Here is a 20,185-nt window from a genome sequence, read left to right on the forward strand (position 1 = left end):
TTAATTTTCTATCTCCTTTTCCTAATTATCACTTATTACCATCATTATATACATCTCATTTAACTCTACCATCATATATATTTTACTTATTTGTCTGTTTGTTGTCTATATCCCCCTCTAGAATGTGGATTCATCAGGTGATAAATTTATTCACATATTTTGTTCAGGATAGTATCCCCATGGTTCAGAATAGTGCATGGCACATATTGCTTGTATTAATAAACTTATGTGGATAAATGAAATGCACTGGCTGTAAAGTTAAAGAGACAAATAAGAAAACATAGAAAAGGATCCTGGGAAGTTCACACACTTACACACTCACACTCAAGACATCAAAGTACAGTGTTGGATGAAAGGTAAATAATAAGATAAAGTTCATACAGAATGAAATTTCAAATCAGCCTCTGCTCTCATGTCTGATACAAAATTCTAATGTAGCTCTATAATTAGAAAACTACTGAATAAAATAGTGGAGATTTTAATTTCCTTTTCTTAATTTAAGAACATATCTAATTTTAAATTTAATTTTTTTAAAGCAATCACGCTGATGTCAGTAAAGTTCTGAAAATCTTAACAGTGCAAAACTGATTAATGCAATTTCTTAAAGATGAAGATACAGTAATGGGTCTAAAAATGCTAAGACTGTGTGTTTATAAAGTTTACCTAAGTACCTAAAAGATCAAGAATAAAACATTCATTAAAATTGTTAAGGACTGAGGCTAGAGTTGTGGCTCAGTGGTAGAGTACTTGCCTAGCACATAAGAAGCACTAGCTTTCAGTCTCAGTACCACAAAAAAGTAAATAAATAGACGTAGGCACTAGAATGGAGAACGTGTAACTAATAGAAGAAAAAGTAGGCCCAAATCTTCACCATGTTTGCTTAGGATCTTACTTCCTGAACAAGACACCTAAAGTGCAAGAGATAAAATCAAGAATTAATAAATGGATGGATTCAAACTAAAAACTTCTTCTCAGCAAATGAAAAAAATGATGTGAAGAGAAAGCCTACAGAATATGAGAAAATATTTACCACATGTACCTCAGATTAGAGCATTAATCTCCAAGATATATAAAGAACTCAAAAAACTTAACACCAAAAAAAACCAAATAACTCAATTAATAAATGGACTAAGGAACTAAACAGACACTTCACAGAAGAAGAAATATAATCAATCAACAAATATATGAAAAAATGTTCAATATCTCTAGCAATTAGAAAAATGCAAATCAAAACTACTCTAAGATTTCATTTCACCCCAGTCAGAATGGCAGATATCAAGAATAACAAGTAACAATAAATGTTGGTTGTAGGGGAAAAGGTATACTCATATATTGATATATTGCTGGTGGGATTACAAACTGGTGCAACCATTGTGGAAAGTTGGATGGAAATTCCTCAGAAGCCATCCTACTCCTTGATTTATACCCCAAGGACTTAAAATCAGCATATTACAGTGATGCAGCCAAATGAATGTTTATAGCAGCTCAATTCACAATAGCTAAAATATGGAACTAACCTAGGTATCCTTCAACAGATGAATGGATAAAGAAAATGTGGTATATATACATATGAATATTACTCAGCCTTATAAAAGAATGAAATTATGGCATTTGCTGGTAAATGGATGGAGCTGGAGAATACCATGCTAAGTAAAAGAAGCCAATTCCAAAAAACAAGCACCAAATTTTCTCTCTGATGTGCAGATGCTAACTCACAATAATGGTGGGGGAGCTAGGGAAGAATAGAGTTACTTTATATTGGGTAGAGGAGAGTGAAGGGAGGGGCGTTTGAAGGTAGGAAAGATAGTAGGATGAATTAGACATATAGGAGTAGGAAGGATAGTAGAATGAATCAAATATGACTACACGACCAGTGCAATTCTATATCATGTACAACTAATAAAATGAGAAATTACACTCCATTTATGTATAATGTATCATAGTACATTCTACTGTCATGCATAACTGATTAAAACTAAATTTAAAAAAGAAGAAATGAATAAAATAAAGATATTTTGTCTATCTGAAACTAAAATAATTTTTTAAAAATTGTTAAGGACTTGTTTCTTTATACACTAAGAATTCCAAATGTTATTTTATCTCAACAGATCTCTGAAAATCTCTTCTAACTCAGTTGAACTGAGGTTGGATTTACATACAGATGGACTTGTTTTTTTAAAATTTTTTCTACAGTGATTTATTAATATGATAGAAATAATCCAGACTTTTTTTTTCTTTTGAGACAGGGTCTCTCTATGTTGCCCAGGTTAATCACAAATTATTTAATCAACGTATTGGAGTTTTCATTATATACATCTTTTACCTCTAGGTTAAATCTGTCCCTAGGTTGTTCTTGGGTTTTGTGCTTTGTTTTATTTTGTTGTAGCTATTTTATTTTATTCTATTCTATTTTATGTTTATTACTTTTCTCAGAGTAACAAGAATGAGTTTATTGAACGAATAGGGAAAGGGGGATAGTCTAAAGGGAGAGAAAGGTTCTTCTCAGAAAAGAGAGGGAAACTGTGCCTCTTTTTTACTTCAGTTGTATTCGGGATCCCACAGAAGTTTTCAGAGTCTTATCTGAGTCAACCTCTTGTCTTTTGCCTGACAGCAGGATGACATCAGATTTTCAAGTCCCCGTTGCCAAGACCAATCTAGGGCACCTTGACCAAAGCTGACCAGTACTAATAGGATTCTTTTAAAAAAAAATAAAATAAAATAAAATAAAGTTCTTTTAAGATATTTCGTAGCTATTTTAGCCTGCTTTTTAATTTTTATTTATTTATTTTTTATTTTCTAGTAGAGTCTTTAGGGTCTTCTATACAAGATCATGTAATCTACAAATAGGGACAATCTGATTTTACCCTTTCCAATTTGGATGTCTTTTATTTCTTTCTCTTGCCTAACTGTTCTCGCTAGGACTTCCAATACTATGTTGAATAAAATAGTAGTGAAAATGGGTACCCTTGTCTTGTTCTAGATCTTAAAGGAAAAGCTTTCAATTTTCCCAATTCAGTATGACACTAGTTGTGGGTTTGTCACATATGGCCTTCATTCTGTTGAGGTACATTCTTTCCATTTCTAATCTTTTGAGAGATTTTATCACAAAGGAATGTTGAAATTGATTAAATGCTTTTTATACACCTATTGAAATGATCACATGGAGGTTTTTTTTTTTAAATTTTATTCTGTTAGTGTCTTAGGTGTATCACATTAATTGTTCTGTGTATGTTGAACTATTCTTGCATTCCAGGGATGAACCCCATTTGATGGTGAATGATTTTCTTTTAATATATTGTTGAATTCAGGATTCAATATTCAGTATTTTGTTAAGGATTTTCACATTTTAATGTTTATCAGGGATACTGGCCTATTATTTTCTTTCTATTGTGTGCCCTTCTCAGGTATCATCAGGGTAATGATGGCAGAAAAGAATGAGTTTCAAAGAATTCCTTACTTTTCAATTTGTTTAAATAGTCGGAGAAAAGTTGCCAAAATTTAAATGTTTGGCAGAATTCTGTAGTGAAGCCATCAGGCTTTTCTTGCACAGAAAAAAAGAAAAAAGTAATTAAAATAATCATTTTGTTTAAATGGTTATTATATTAATAAAATTATTTTATTTAATAATTTTATTCAAGTCAACTTTAATAAAAGTAATTACTTATTACTGACTCAACCTCATTCCTTATTATTCCTTCTGTTCACATTTTCTGTCTTCACAATCAGTTTTGGTAGTTTGTACATATCCAGGAATGTATCCATCTCTTCTACAGTTTCCAATTTGTTGTTGTATAGTCATTTATAATAGTTTCTAATAATCCTTTGTATTTCTGTGCTATCAATGGTAATGTTTTTATTTTTATCTCTGATTCTATTTATTCAACTCCTTTCTTAGTAGTTTAATTAAATGTCAATTTGGCTTCTCTTTTCAAAAAAGCAACTGTTCATTTCCTTTCATTTATTTCTCCTCTGAACTGTATGATTTTTCCTTTTACTGTATTTCACCACATAATCACTACCATTCTCTAATTGTCACATTCTGTTTTTTAGTCCAAAAATTGGTTCATAACCTTTCATCATGTAATTGTCATGTGGTATAATTGTTTACCAGGTCACTTAAAAGGTAACTGAGCAGCAATGTATTCATGATTGTCATTTGGAAGGGCGTCTGTCTTCTCCCACACTGTGAGCCAGGAGCCTGGAATTCTCAACATTTGTGTATTGTATCTTTCCCAAAACCAACTTGTGTGGTTTGTTTAGAACACCCAGGTGAGTGGCTCTTAGGAATGGCATATTATATAATGAAACTAATGACAGAGGCACAGAATTCTCTGGCACAAGATTAAACATTATGAGGCCATATTTTGCAACACTACAGTAATTCTTCTCAAGTGTCATATTTTGACTACAATGTACAAATCAATAACAACTATTGTGTTAACTTCTTTTTCAGACCAGAAAAATGTCCATTACCTATAACAAAGAAATGATGTACATTGATTTGAATTACTCAATTTAAAGGTATATTCATGAGTATTCTGTGTATCCTAGTCAAGCACCAAAGACAGTTTAGTAATAAATAATTTTTAAGTAATACCAGCACAATTTAAAAAAAATAAGTTTTACATAATGTTTACACTGCAATGTTTTGGGGGAAAAATGGCTGAAATCTGTAACAATTATCCAGTGAAATATAGTGCTAATTTTGTTCATGTTTTTCTGTTTCTTTAAGATGTATTATCAGATTTTCACTTCAGATCTTTCTACTTTTTTGATATAGGCATTTGCTGCTATGAACTACCCTCCTAGAATTGCTTTTCACGTAAGTTTTAACATGCTCAGTTTCCATTTTCAAGTGAAGAAACTTTAAAATTTTTCTTTTAATTTATTCAATGACCTATTGCTTGTTCAGGAGCATGTCCTTTACTTTTCAAAGATTCATACTATTTCCAGAGTTTTTTCTGTGGTTGATTTCTAATTTCAATTTATTGTTGTAAATAAAGCTAACTGAATTATAAAAAATTTATTATTAGATTTAATATGACTTGTTTCATGGCCTAACATATGATCTGTTCTGGAGAAGTTTTCATGTGCACCTAAGAAAATGCATATTCTGTAGCTATTAGAGGGAATGTTCTGTAAATGTCTCTAAGATCCATTTGGTCTAGTATGATTTAAATCCTATGTTTATTTGTTGATATTGTCAGGATAATCTGCCTTTGATAAAAGTGGGGTGTTGAATCCCCCAACTACTATTACAGATATTAATTTTGCAGTCTCTCTCTCCTTTAAGATCTATTAATGTTTCTTTTACATATTTAATTAGCTTCCTAATTTCACATAATAATTGTCACCTTTCCTTTTGTGTTGCTTTTGTTTACTGGCCCATATCCTTGGGCCTTACATGATACTCACAAAGTACTTCCTGAATTAATGAATAAATAAACAAAGCCATGAAATGGAGCTAAATATTCTTATTTCAAGATATGCATTATGTTGATATTTTTAATTCTTCACTATATATGAATCTAGATTTAATGGCTCAATCAGTCAACCCTAAAGTTATATTTTTGCTTTTTGTTGTTGTAATTATTCACAAATTATACTACTGCCTCACCTGCTATGTTTTAAACTCACTGAGAATAAAGGCATACATTTTTTAAATATTTATTTTTTAGCTGTAGGTGCGCACAATACCTTTATTTCATTTTTATGTGGTGCTGAGGATCAAACACAGTGCCTCATGTGTGCTAGGCAAGCGCACTACCACCGAGCCACAACCCCAGCCCCTAAAGGCATACATTTTTCAGTCTCATTTCCTTAAGTGTCACAACATGGTACTTTGCAAAACTGGGTCTTTAGGAAATGAGTGTGGGATAAATTAATTAGAGAAATATGAATTGGTACTTTCCTAAGTTCTTTTTAAAGTATTGTTTATCACATATATTTTTGCTTTCTTAGGTAAAGGCAAAGATTTGATTATATATTTACTTTTAAAATGAAATAAAATAAAAGTTTTTGAATCTCTATAAACATCTATCAATCCTTATCACAAAAAATGCAACTTTAGATACAAACTATGAACATGTTTTTACATTAAGCACAATAGTAGAGAGGCTAGTAACTATGCAATAGGTTTACAAATAATACTAAAAATACACAGAAACTCAGAAATTCTTTTTTTGCTTTGTTGTGGGGGATACCAGTAATTGAACTCAGGGGCATTCCACCACTGACTGAGCCACATACCAGCCCTATTTTGTATTTTATTTAGATACCTGGTCTCACTGTGTTGCTTGCCCCTCATTTTTGCTGAGGCTGGCTTTGAAATCTCAATCCTTCTGCCTCAGCCTCCCAAGCCACTGAGATTATAGGCATGAGCCATGGTGCCTGGCCAGAAATTCTTCAATGTGCTTAAAATACCAGGTTTTGCAAAATTAATATCGGTAGTGTCAGGAAAATAATATACCTCTTGCTAGAATTAGCTAAAACAGATATTTCCAATTAGAGTAGTAAAATACAAATATTAAAAGTATCTGAGTCCATCTTCATCAATTATAATTTTCACAGGATGCAAATAGTTTCATGCCATGTAAAAACTGTAACAGTAATAGCCATGACAAAATAAAGCTCTAGAGTAAATGCCACTCTAGGCACTAATTAATAGTGGAATTGCTATATAAACACTGTTGTTTGTGAGTCAGAGAATGTCTTGAATCTGAAAATACATGAATTCTGAAACAACACTTTTATCAATATTTAAATTTTACCAATAAATCCCATAGGAACCAAAATAAAAAAAAACTTCAAATGAACTTTTTCAATTACATTGATATTTCTTACAAAGTATATTTGTATAGTTTCTAAAAGTCATCAAACAATAATAAAAATTCCTATTGTTGCATAGCATTTAACATCTTGCAAAGTATATATTTACTGATATAATTCTCACAAAAAAATGCTACAAGATATTACTGTTATTACTTCCTAAACCACAAATGATGTGAAGTTTAGAGCTTGGACTGTCAACTCTCATATGACTCCAACATCAATGTTCTTTTCATTATTTCACTATTTGTTACTTTTTCTCTTGTCTAAAATCCCATTTATTTCACATCTTCCTCCCTTAAGACATCTGTCACCTCATTTATGTACAGCTTTTAAAATCTAACAATACATTATGAATTCCTTCACTAGGATCTAATAGACACCTATTAAATTTCTGTTAAAATACCTACATTTATTGATCTTCTTCTAGGCAACAGGTATATGAGGAAAGCAATAATAGAATTTTAGCTTATGGAAGATACATCTGCACAAAATGAAAAAGGCCTGAAAACTCCACCAAAACTGTCTATATTACCTTAAATTCTGGTTTTTAACTGCCTGAAGAGTTCAATATTACATAGTGAGAGCTCACTAGAATAGAATTAAGTGTAGAAAACCTGAGGAATTGAAGGAAATACAGGTTTTCACATCTTTAATAGAGATACTTGCAAAATTTTACAAACAGAAAGAAATCAAGTAAAATATTCCAATGTGAACTTATAATAATGTTTTATATTTAAAGGAAAATATTAAAATAGGTTATATTTTGTAAGTTTTCCCTTTCCTTTTTGTTTCTAAAAATATTAATTTAAATTTGTATAGCTACATTTCAAACTAGAAGTGGTAATAAGAGAAATATTTCACATTCAATGTATGATTTATTTCAAAAATTATAACTTTTAGAGTTTAGAAAATAGAAAATAAATTGTAGTTAATTAGTTTATACTGGCTTTACCTATGATCTTTCCTTCTATATTACCAATATGGTCACAAATTGTAATAGAGTAGGTTATCTACATCCATAACCTTAAAGGCACATACAGTTCAAACAATTTTCCAAGGAAACAAAGAATAATAATCTTTGAAATAGTATGGTTTCTTAAAAATTAGGCTGGACACATGAAATAGGGCAAGCATGATTATCCAGTTGAGGTTTGAATATTATGCAAAGTTCACAAACAGTTTCACAACTACACTACATACTTCAATAGACTTGTTTCATTTATCCATCTGAATGGTATTCATTTTCTTTTTTCTTTTTTTTTATATTTCTTTAGCTGTAGTTGGACACAATATCTATGTATTTTTATGGGCGCTGAGGATCGAACCCAGTGCCTCACACGTGCGAGGCAGGCGCTCGACCACTGAGCTACAGTCCCAGCCCATCATTTTTATTTAACTACAATTGCTAGATGTGAATACACCAAATGCTACTGAATCATACATTTTAAAATGGTTGATTTTATGACACGTGAATTTCACCTCACAGATACACACACATACACACACACACATACATGTTTGTATATACATATATATATAAACATACATATATTTGTACATATGGATAGATGTATAAGTTACTAAGTTACCTAAAACTCTATTAGGTTCATTTAATTTTCATAGTTTGATCTTTCCATAAATCAATTAGTATCACATCTTGAAAATGCCTGCCATTTGAAATAATGAAGTGAAAAATGACAAATGGGGCAGGGGGGATTCCATCAAAATAGAAGAAAGACTAGATGAAGTGACTGAGGGGGAGAGAGAAGGGATTGGATAAGGGAAGAACAGAGAAATGTGTGCATATACGAATATACAGTAAATCTCACCATCATGTATATACACAAGATACAAACCTAACTCCTCCCCCAAAATCTGAAAGTAAATAGCAGGAGAGAAGGAGGAGGGAAGGGAAATCCAGGGAACTGAACTTGAGCAAATTATATTCCATGCCTTTTAATTATGCCCAAATGAATTCAAACATTATGTATAACTAAAAAGGAACAATAAAAAATATTACAAAAAATAACAAATAGAGGAATCAATTTTTCATACACCAAAATCTTGCCATTAAAAATTTCTCAAAAGGTTTAAGCAAAAAAAAAATTGAATTTACTCTTCATCTGTTTAATGCTCAGCAAAGGAAATGTAACAAATATATAAAGTAGTTTATCAATACTTAAAAATTTTCATAAAACAATTTATCATTAGCTGGGCATGGCAGCACATGCCTGTAATCCCAGTAACTCAAGAGTGAGTCAGGAGGACTATAACTTCCAGATCAGTCTCAGCAACTTGGCAAGACCCTTCCTCAAAGCAAAGAAGGACCTGGGGATGTAAGTCAGTGGTAAAGCATGCCTGGGGTCAATCCCCAGTACCAAATAATAATAACGATAAAAATGATAATTTAGCAATGTGAATGGATCATTTTTGAAATTTCACTATTTTCTGTTTATTGTATGTTAATACCAAAAAGCATTATATATAAAGGAAAAATCATAATTCTTAATGACAAAACCAATATTGTCAAGTAATATTGTCCCATGCATTAAGAAATGTAATTACCACTATTCAATACTATATTTCTTAAAAATTTCTCATGGTACCATTTTCAAAGAAATTTCAAGGGACAATCTCAAAAGTATACATTTCATAATTTTAAGTTTCCTTAGAAAAAAGAAAAATAATGATATTAACATTATTTTTATTTTTAATTTAGAATACTTTTAATGCTCAAATTTAACATATTTTAAATATGATACATTTAAATTTACTTAAAATGTATAAAGTTCATTTTAATGCAAAATACTTAAAATAAATATTTCCTTATTAGGACTTAATGTTTTAATTAATTTTGGAGCATCATATTTAAGAAATTAGAAAAAATTATGTGCAAAACTTTAAGTATTATAGGCATTTATCGCAAACCATTCATTATTATATTATAATTATACTCCAAACTACATCAAAATATACATATGAACTAAACTGAAAACGTACATCAACAAATTGTATGATAAAGTGTCTCCTCTGTCCATCAGAATATACAGAAAGGACATATTCACCAGGTTTCCCATGACTCTCGCGCACCAAGAAGTCTCCTTGTTGCTTTAACAGATCTTGTGCTTCTATTCTGGGAATTGCACCATGGTACCAATCTTGTTCCGCCAGGGGCTTCTCACTTATGGAGATCACATCAGAAAGCTGAACAAACATTTTTTAAAAACTAAATTAGAGAAAACAGTGATTTTTGTCCTGGTAAAATTCATAGCAATCTATAAATACTTTTTACATGTGTTCCTCCCTTTTATTTACCAATAGAAAATTCTATATGATGATCTGAAATTTTTATAATGTTTAGAGAAAATATCTTCTGGAGAATCAGTGCTGAAGTTTAGCATAAATACAATCCTTCAATACTTTTGGTTTTTCGATCTACCACAATACAATATTAGCATTCAGAGTTAGCATTTACAGTCATATTCACTGCCATAAAATAAATCTATATATTAAAATTTAACAACCAGAGAAATTATGAAGACACATTTATCACACACAAGTTCATTTTAATTTAAATTAAAAGTTATTTCTTTTTGTGGAATTATCTTTTGACCACATAGGCTGTAGATTGTCCTTGTCATGTGTTTCAGGAGCACCATCTCAGTTTAATTTAAAGTTGTCTTCCTGTGCATTTTCTCACCGATGGGACTTCCTTAACCATTACCTCTGCCACACAGCTGGTCCTGCTTCCATTCAGCAATGACAGATAAATTCTTAGGGAAAAACGCACCACTAACATGCAATTACAACCCAGTGTAAAACCAGGGGACCCAGCAGGAAAAGCAAATTGTCTACTCTTTTAGAAGTCAAATGTTAATACCAAAATAGTACATATAATTAAGAGGTAATTATATTTCCTTGAATTTTTACTGAATGATGGTAGATACAATCACACATTTTCTTATCACAAGTAAAAAGTACTGTTGTTATATTTTATTCATCCATAGGAACTAAACTGATGCAGATGGTAAGAACATTTTATGGGTAAGGTATAACAATTTGCATCCATTCTAAAGATTCTCAAAATACAATATGCATAATGCCTCGTGAGAAAGTAATTTATAAACAGGAAAATCAGAAGCTAGGACATTTGGGGGCATTCCTTGGAAGGGATATTGAGACCTCAGGTCCTTCCTGTCTCTTTCTCTCTCTTTGCTTCCTGGCTGACATGAAGTGAACAGCATCTTCACTAAGTGATTCTGCCAAGATATACTGTGATGCCATAGGCCTGAAGTCCATGGAGTCAACCAACCCCAGAATGAAACTTCTTAAACCATAAGCCAAAATAAACACTATCTTCTAATAAGTTTTTTTTATTTACAATGCATTTTGTCACGATGATGGAAAGCTGACTAACACAATAAATAAAAGCCAAGTATTTGCATATAGGTTTTATGAGCTGATATTATGAACTGGATGCATGACCAAAGTATGGTGTCTTTGAATTAAGTGAAAACTCTCCATTGTTTGGTACCACCAAAGAACCCCAAAACACTAATACAAGTACCATTTCACATTATCCTGAACTCTTTTATTGGTTAAAAGTAAATACATACAAAATAAAGTGATAATGTACCCAAATAGACTTAAAGAAAAGTATACATTTGGTTTTTACTTATGAAAGTTTCAAATTTAAAAAAAAATATATACAGGGTGTGACTGTACATGGAAACTTTTTAATAAATGAAATAACCCTTTTTCTTTTTAGTAGTAATTATGATAAAGATGATATTTTTAAAAATTTTAATGTAATCCCCCAAATGCGCTTAGAGAACAAATTTAATAATGAACCAGGCAAAACTATAAGAAGTAAGAGAACCATATTTTAAAAAATAAATGCATCATTTAACCAAAATTATTTTTTTTGCATATTGCTACTAGTAGCTTTTAATTCTTGAAGGTAGTTAAAAGAATCAGATGTTTATTTTTTAAAACATCACAGTGAATCTAACTGTAATCAGCATAAAAATTTTTACTATAAGAGAAATATTTCTAAGATTTCTTAGTGGCAAAATTGTTTGAATATGAAAAACTCAATGTAACATATTTTCAAAGAACTTGTTTTGCTCGCTCTCACTCTCTCTCTCTCTCTCTCTCTCTCAAGGAGTTCTACATAATAGGAAAGCATCACACCCAAGGATGTCATATTCTTGAGGTCTTATTTTGGCTAAATTTTCCATCGAAGTGTACATTTATTTAGAACAGGGAAAATGCAGAGTTTAGAGATTTCACTGTCTGAAAAGTGGTTTGAAGTATAAAAGCTCATCTAAGGTTCAAGAAATTCATATAAGGATTTGAAGATGATAAATATGTTTGGGGAAAAAATCAATCTGAAAAAATATCTAAGTTTCAGGTTTTGGGTTTTTTTGTGTTTTTTTTTTTTTCTGTTGTTTGTTTTTTAAAAAGTATAAAGGAGCCTATATTGCTATCTTACAATGATGACACTTCAGTTCTATGGGTTTATTAGTTTTGTGGGGTTAGGAAGTTTGAGATCTGTTTTTCTCCATTTCCTTGAAAATACTACTTTGAGATGTAGCTTGCAGGTGTATATCAAGTTTGTGTATACATACATATCCTCTGCCTAGGGCTATCAGATCTTTCAAAGACTTTTCTGGAAGCACTGGAAAGGACATTTTTATTAATATGATTTCAGTGAAATTATAATACAACTTTGCAATCTTGATAGTAATAGAATATAGGATGTATCAGCAACTAAATCCAGCATGATGAGAACTTACAATGGTTATCAAAAACGAAAGTCTTTTTTATCGCAAAGATCTCATCTTTCTAATCTTCTGTGGGGAAAAATTTTTTATTGGTGGTTAAGTTACCAGAGATTTCTGCCAAGATATAAGAGGCTAAGAAGCCTACTTTTATAAAAGTTATAATTAATCTAATTCAGTTAATAAGTTACACTTAATAAGATGAATTTTCCTGATTGACCACACTACTCATCTAGTCAGTTATTTTCCCCAGGTCTTATTCTGAAAGAATATTCCAGGAAAAAACATATTGGCTTAATGAAATAAAAAGATTTATTTATGTGAATAGGCAATACTATAAAATGAAAGTTGTTTTTTGTTTTTTGGGTTTTTTTCCTCCCAGGGGAAAAGGTAGGTCATCTTTTCTCCTTACCATAGTTCAGGCTAGATGTCAAGTATGTAATAAAAATTTGTATGCCTTTATCTCATGATAAGATGAGCTGTTTTTTGAGAGGCACAAACAAAAGTGTTAAAAAAAAAAAGTCTGTTTGTACATTAAAATTATGTACCCAAATAAACCATTAGAAAAAACAAAAACTAGAATAAAACAGCATGGAAAATATATAAGTATATCTCTTACCAAGCTTCAACAAGTTGAATAAAATATCAACACATTTTTAAAATCTTTAATGTATTTTGAATAACCACAAAATGACACAATTCTCTTTTCTATTCTTACACAAATTTAATTAACTTCATATATAAGTAATAAATTACTCCAAATCTAGTTTAGTAATATTCTGATATACAATTGACTCGTAGAATTCCAAACATTTCTCAAAAATTCCATAAGACCCCTTTAATTTAAAAACACTATATAACTTGAGAATTTTAGGACAGGATGAAGAATCAAATGTCATAAAATTGAAGTAAGAGAATCATCAAAGGTGAAAAACACCTGGCCTATTGAATAGGAACATGCAAGATGGTAGCAAAAATTATTTTCAGAGAAGGGGAAATATAACCACAGTTAGGAGAAGTAAATGATTTAGAGTTTGACAGTTCAAAACAAACTGTTAAATTTATATAAAATAAAAACAAAAGAAATAATGTTCTTCCTCCCAGTTTTCCCCCAAATTTCTAAATAGTTTGAATTTATTTACTACTTTAAGACAATGAAAAAAAATTTAATACAAATTTGGGTCTTCAGGGTCATCTGCAATCAGGCCAAATGGCATAAAAATTAACTAGAAAGTGGTTCTGTCTTGATTGGCACTAAGGACTGTAATTCAACACATTCCAGGTTTTGTTACCACTAAAAAATAGAATTAATAAATTTTTCTGTGCTGAGATTATTAACCAAAACAAAGATATTTTATCTAATGTTTACTTTCTACAACGAAACTAACAAAACTCTTCTTCATAAATTTCTTAATTAACAATTTTTAATACCCAAGATTTTGAGTTTGTTTAGTTGTAAGCTAATAATAACACTGTTCCCTAGAATGGTGACTATACAAAATTACATAGAACCATAAATTAACATTCAAATATAAATATTTCTGAAACTTTATTAAACAAAGAAAGACAACTAAGCCAAACTCAAAATTACTTTACTTCCACAACTTGCTTCCTGTATTGCCTTTTTGTTTACCTTCTTGGGTCTCTCATAATAGACACTATCTTCACCAAAATATATTTTTCTTGAATTCATTTATGGAGTAACAGGTCTGTTTTTTCAATATCTTTTTTTCAATATCTCTTTTTTCCAACTTACTTAGTGTCTTTACTTTATCAGTAATTACTTTCTTTTCTCTTTTTATTAATTTTGTGCACTTTATGAATGTGCTTGTGACTCTCATTCATTCTCTGTCATTTTTATCATTTTGTAATATTTTTGCTAGTCTTATTTTTTAAGGATCAAGTATTTTTTCTTTAAGCTCAAATATTTTATGTATAAAATATTCCACAATATCAACACATTTTCATCAAATAGCTGAATTCAGTGCTAATTTTGTATTATACATTTTAACTTAAACTATTACCAGATCATTGCAATGAATCAGTATGCAATCATATTTCAGTAAATTTAAACATTTATCTTCAAGTTGGAGTTGCCTGTGTGGAACACAGTATCAGTCTAACATGATCTGTGCAAATTACTTTAAACATTTGAGCAAACACATACAAGAACATATTTGATCTCTCAGAGTAAAAATATTGGAAATATCCCAAAAAGTCCTTCTTGAAAATTGCGTATGTTAATGCAAGTGATTCATAATTCATAATTCAGAGAATAAACTTTCATAAACATGACTAACTTATACAGGAAAATCTGGTTATGGGAGCAAAAACACTATTTTCTTTGTTATTTACTTCTTTACATTTTAATGATGGGGGGAATTAATGAAGACCTTATAAACAATACAAGACAATCAAGGTTTAAAATGTATAATATTTAACTTAAATCTAATATGTCTTGATAGAGGAAGCACAGGTTATTCTGCTAGACTCAAAGGTGAATGCTAAAAAATACAAGTGGCTTGTGCTACACATGAAAATAATCACATTCCTCTGTCAGTGGTGGAAGCCAAGTATTATTATACAACATTATCTGATATACAACTTAAACTTAGCTGAATTATAATTTTCTGAAAAGTAACCAAGCAAATCTTATTTATGCTATAGAAAAAATGAATTTTAAGAAGACAGTTGCATAATTTAATACTTCTTCTGATGTTTAAAGAACAAGTCATTTGAACTAAAATGTGTTCTAATCTGATTTTAAGAATATAGTGCTACTATTATATACTCACCATATCAGTGAAACAACCAATATTCACAAGAGATTGTAAGATGAAACAAGGGGTTTGCTCAGTCACTCATCATAGAAATTTTTTAGTAAAAGGATGGTCCAGGAAAAAGAGCAGTATTCTTGACATGACTGGAACAATTAAGCATAGTATGTTTTGAATGACTTTCTGTTAAAATGGACACTCATGATTGCCAGCCAGTATAATCTAACAGCACTGACATTGACTTTAGAAGCAGTCACTGAGAATTCTCAATGCAAAATTATAACCTTCTGAAAATGGGAAGAACTGCATGTGAAGTTGGTCTCAGTGCTCTGAGATACTGATAATGGTTTATACTCCTTTAGTATTATGAATGAAAGAGCACATGTTTGGAGCTAAAATAACATATTTAAATGCTACCCTAATAATGACAACAAATATTAAAGATTTGATTTATCACATCAAACACAGAGTTAAATCCAAATTTATCTATCATCTATGTTATGTTCTTCCTTTCATAAAGACCTATGTAAATGTTCCATTAGTCTTTAAAGGTAGCTCCACTGTCAAAAACATTGAGACAAAGACCTTATTCAAGTAAGAATACTATTACGATTAACTCCAATTTCCTTTTCCTATGTTTCTCCAAAGTACATATACAAGTGCACAGTAAGTACATGAGAAAAACACTCAATATCATTAGTCATTAGGAAAATGCAAATAAACAACTACATGCCCACTAGGTTGCCTATATTTTAAAAGATGGAAAACAGAAAATAACAAGTTTTGCCAAGAATGTGGAGAAATTAGAACATTGCTAGTAGGAATGTAAAATGTAGTAGCCACTGTGGAAAACAATTGGACAGTTTCTTAAAAATTTAAGTTAGAATTACCATATGACTCAGCAATTCCATTCCTAGGTATGCACACAAGAAAAGTAAAAATATCTGTTCATGTAAACAACACTTGTACATTGATAATAGCCAAAAAGTGGAAACATCCCAAACTTCTATCAACTGATGAATGTGATAAACCCATTAATGAAATACTAGTTGGTCAAAAAATGGGATGAAGTCATACACTACAACATGGATGAGCCTTAAAAACATAACAAGTGAAAAGAACTAGATATAAAAGCCCATGTGTTGCATGAGGCATACCCATAGGAATCCACAGGACGAAAAGCAGATAGCTAACTGTCAGGAGATGAGGCAAGAGGAAATTGAAACAAATTCCTAACAGGTATACAGTATCTTTCTGACAGGATTAAAATATTCTGATATTAGATGGTATTGGTGATTACAAAATATAGCATATTACAAAATATACTAAAAAAAACACTAAATGTACACTTTAAAATGTGAATGTTATGTGAAGTATATCACAATAAACAAACAACTATGCTAACCTAGCAAGTTTTCTAAGACTTTCATAATTAGAAAAATATCATTTAAAATAACCAAAAGGTTTTTTTTTCTATTTTTGCCTTTACCATATTAGCACACCCTGAAAAATAGCAGAGAAGAACAAAAGTTATAAATTATATTTAAAACTTAATTAAATTTAAAACTTAAAATAAACTATACTTAAAACTTGAGTAGTTTGGAATTGTTATGCATCTTGGATTATCATGCTTAACACATGAAATATTCACATTCACATTAAAACTCAATAACTCAATTACTTGTATATTTGAGGGGAAAACCTTCTTCAAATAGGAAGCTAATGCCTTAGAGAAAAAGTTCCATGTACTTGTTCACAGCATATCTGGGTTGACCAAATTGCTCTTTCCAGAGATAACTACTATCCCACTACCTCTGTCACATGCCAGACCTAGGTTTGAATGTTTAATATATCAGACTTTAATTTTATAATCAAAACGTTCATAAAAATATGAACACTTAAACTGAAAAAATACATATACAGTAATCTCTATTATAAAAGTATTATTTCACAAGAAATTTGTTGATATTATTCCTCTAGTAAGGCTCCAAAGTACATAAAATGTTCCCATAATCATTCATCTATAGTATAGGAAGACTCTAATAGAGTAGTCCCTTCTTTATACATGGTTTCACTTTCTGCAGTTTCAGTTTCCCAAAAGCAATTATAGTATTAAATCATCTTACAAGGTCACACAAAGAAAAACGAGTACAGTACAATAAGATATTTTGAAAGAGACAGACCATATATTCATATAGCTTTATTATAGTATATTCTTAAAATTGTTCTATTTTATAATTATTATTACTGTGCCTAATTATAAATTAAACTTTATGATAGTTATGTATAGGAAAAAATACATACATGGTTTGATACTACTCAGTTTCATACATCCAGTAGGGATACATACAGTAAGGAATGTAACCCCTGAAAATAAGGGGGATCCACTGATATTGTCTTCCTAATATCAATGTTATATGATGTTTTAGTATAGACATATATACAGAATCATATGCATACTAAAAGTTAAATTATGCTCTTATCTTTCTATTTATAACTATAAATTTACAAACAAATGAAAAAAGATAGACAACAACTATAGCACACAGAGTTAGTTCTACTTACTGCTGAGGAGCCCAGTACAGATTTTGGAGACCTAATTATTCCAGCAATTGAATGACGAATAGATTCAAATTTGGAGAGCCTCTCTTTTCTTTCCTGGAGGAATTAAGACACAAGCCTTCAACAATAGTAAACTAGCCAATACATACACATTTTTGTATTTATGTATTTATTCACAATTATCCATCAAGTTTTCCACTTAAGTCAATATAAACTTTCTGACATTAAGGACAAAAAATAACCAAGTTCATATAAACTCTATAGTAATTTCTTTCCTGAACCCTCAATAAATGTCTTGAGTTGGGAAAAATAAGAAAGAAATTAATATACAGTTTATAGATAAAACAAGAAATACAAAGGATATGCTAGGAAAACAAAGTATTAAATCTCTCTCTCTCTCTCTCTCTCTCTCTCTCTCTCTCTCTCTCTCTCTCACACACACACACACACACACACACACACAAGGAAACATCATAACAGAAAATTTCAGATAACATTATTGTTGTAAAAATATTTCAGATAATACTATAGTTGTAAAAAATTTTCAAGAGAAAGAACAGAAGGAAAAAAGGGAGATTTATATGGAACACATTTTTAAAGTGACTTCCACTTAAGTGCATGGTCAATTTCCCAAAAATTCACATCAGGATGACGATAAGGAGGAGGATCATGATATGATTGGTGGTAACAATTCGGGAGTGGGGACATTAAGATAAAAAGGCAGCAGTGGCTGAACTACCACTAAGAAAAGTCAATCTATATTTAAATTTGCTTCAGAATGTATATTTCTGAATATCATATATCACAACTGAAAAAAACTTTTCCTTAAAATTTCATAATTTCAGATCCATTTTATACTCCTAACTGAATGGAATAGGTAAGAGGGTAACAAAAGAGAGGAAAAAAAGATAAGAGGAACAAAGGAAAACTTATGAGGGTTTGCAATGGAAGCACTTGTCAATTTCCATACAAGAACTACATTTCAACTGTTAACAGCAGACAAAGAACAAGAGATCCTGTTGTCAAACAATACTTCCATGTCTTTCATTAGTAGTGATGCTCCATTTTACTTGTGGAAAATAGCTAAGCAGGCCACAACACCTTTTGTTTCCTTGTCCCCATTAGCAGGGTATGTCCCTGTAGTAGTAAAAGTAGACTTTCTTGGCCACCTTATAAAATTCAACTTTCACCTCTCCACTTACCTACTCCTACCTTATTTACTTTTCCTTCTAACAGATATAGAGCTAATAGTTCTGATTAGTCTATAAATATATGCATATTAATCATTTAAAACAATATTAAGACAACTTTCTAACAGAAGAGATGATTGCAACTTCATCATCACATAACTAACTTGCTTAATTATGTGAAAATTAATGTGAAAAATTTTTTACAACTATAGTGGTATCTGAAATATTCTGTTATGCTGTTTCCTTAGTGTGTGTGTGTGAGTATGTGTGTGTGTGTGTGTGTGTGTGTGATTTAATACTTTGTTTTCCTGGCATATCCTTTGTATTTCTTGTTTTATCTATAAACTGTATATTAATTTCTTTCTTATTTTTCCCAACTCAAGACATTTATTGAGGGTCCAGGAAAGAAATTACTATAGAGTTTATATGAACTTGGTTATTTTTTGTCCTTAATGTTAGAAAGTTTATATTTGACTTAAGTGGAAAACTTGATGGGTAAATTATGAGTAAATACATAAATATAAAAATGTGTATGTTTTGGCTAGTTCACTATTCCTGAAGGCTTGTTTCTTAATTCCTCCATTTAAATCAATTTCATCATGTATCAACAAAAAATAATATAAACTTTCAGGTGACTTACAAGTAAATTACTAAAAACAACTGGAAATTCAGACTAAAAAGCATGTACATATTTAATGTACTTACAGAAAATAAATCTTTACTGTTGTACAAATGATCATCACCTTAGAAATGTGAGCATGCACTTTACATCCAAGCATTAATCGATGCTGTAGCTCCAGTTTTACTTTTTAATAAAAATCACTATAACTGAACCACAAAAAGGGATGAACAATGAACAATCATGAAGTAGTGATCTTTCTTTAAAACATGCTCCCTTCCCCAGCTTGGGTTTTTTTTTTTTTTTGTGTGTGTGTGTGTGTGTGTGTGTTGTTTTCTTTTTGATGCTTCTGAAGTTCTCTGAAATAAAAAACTGGTTAAAACAACAACAACAAAAAAAAAATAGAAGCGGGATATAAAGAGA

At 30.5% G+C, this 20,185-nt stretch overlaps 1 protein-coding gene across 9 annotated transcripts in view; it reads right to left on the reverse strand.

The window, feature by feature from the left end:
• The window catches only part of Fer (FER tyrosine kinase), a 456,651-nt gene that overhangs the window by 232,161 nt on the left and 204,305 nt on the right, over positions 1–20,185 (reverse strand). For 7 of the 9 annotated variants that reach the window (XM_046460091.2, XM_046460093.2, XM_046460092.2 and 4 more), the window contains 2 exons: positions 17,957–18,049; positions 9,832–10,035 (listed from right to left, as the gene is read on the reverse strand). In XM_046460091.2, the coding sequence (XP_046316047.1) occupies positions 9,832–10,035; positions 17,957–18,049 (297 nt within the window). The remainder of the gene's footprint in view (positions 1–9,831; positions 10,036–17,956; positions 18,050–20,185) is intronic. The other 2 variants (XR_009228307.1, XM_058584321.1) reach the window with 1 other exon arrangement.

This window comes from Marmota monax, unplaced genomic scaffold (genome assembly GCF_021218885.2).
Source record: "Marmota monax isolate L192 unplaced genomic scaffold, Marmota_monax_Labrador192_F-V1.1 WCK01_AAM20220418_F8-fsc00006, whole genome shotgun sequence".
In the NCBI taxonomy this organism is placed as follows: Eukaryota; Metazoa; Chordata; class Mammalia; order Rodentia; family Sciuridae; genus Marmota; species Marmota monax.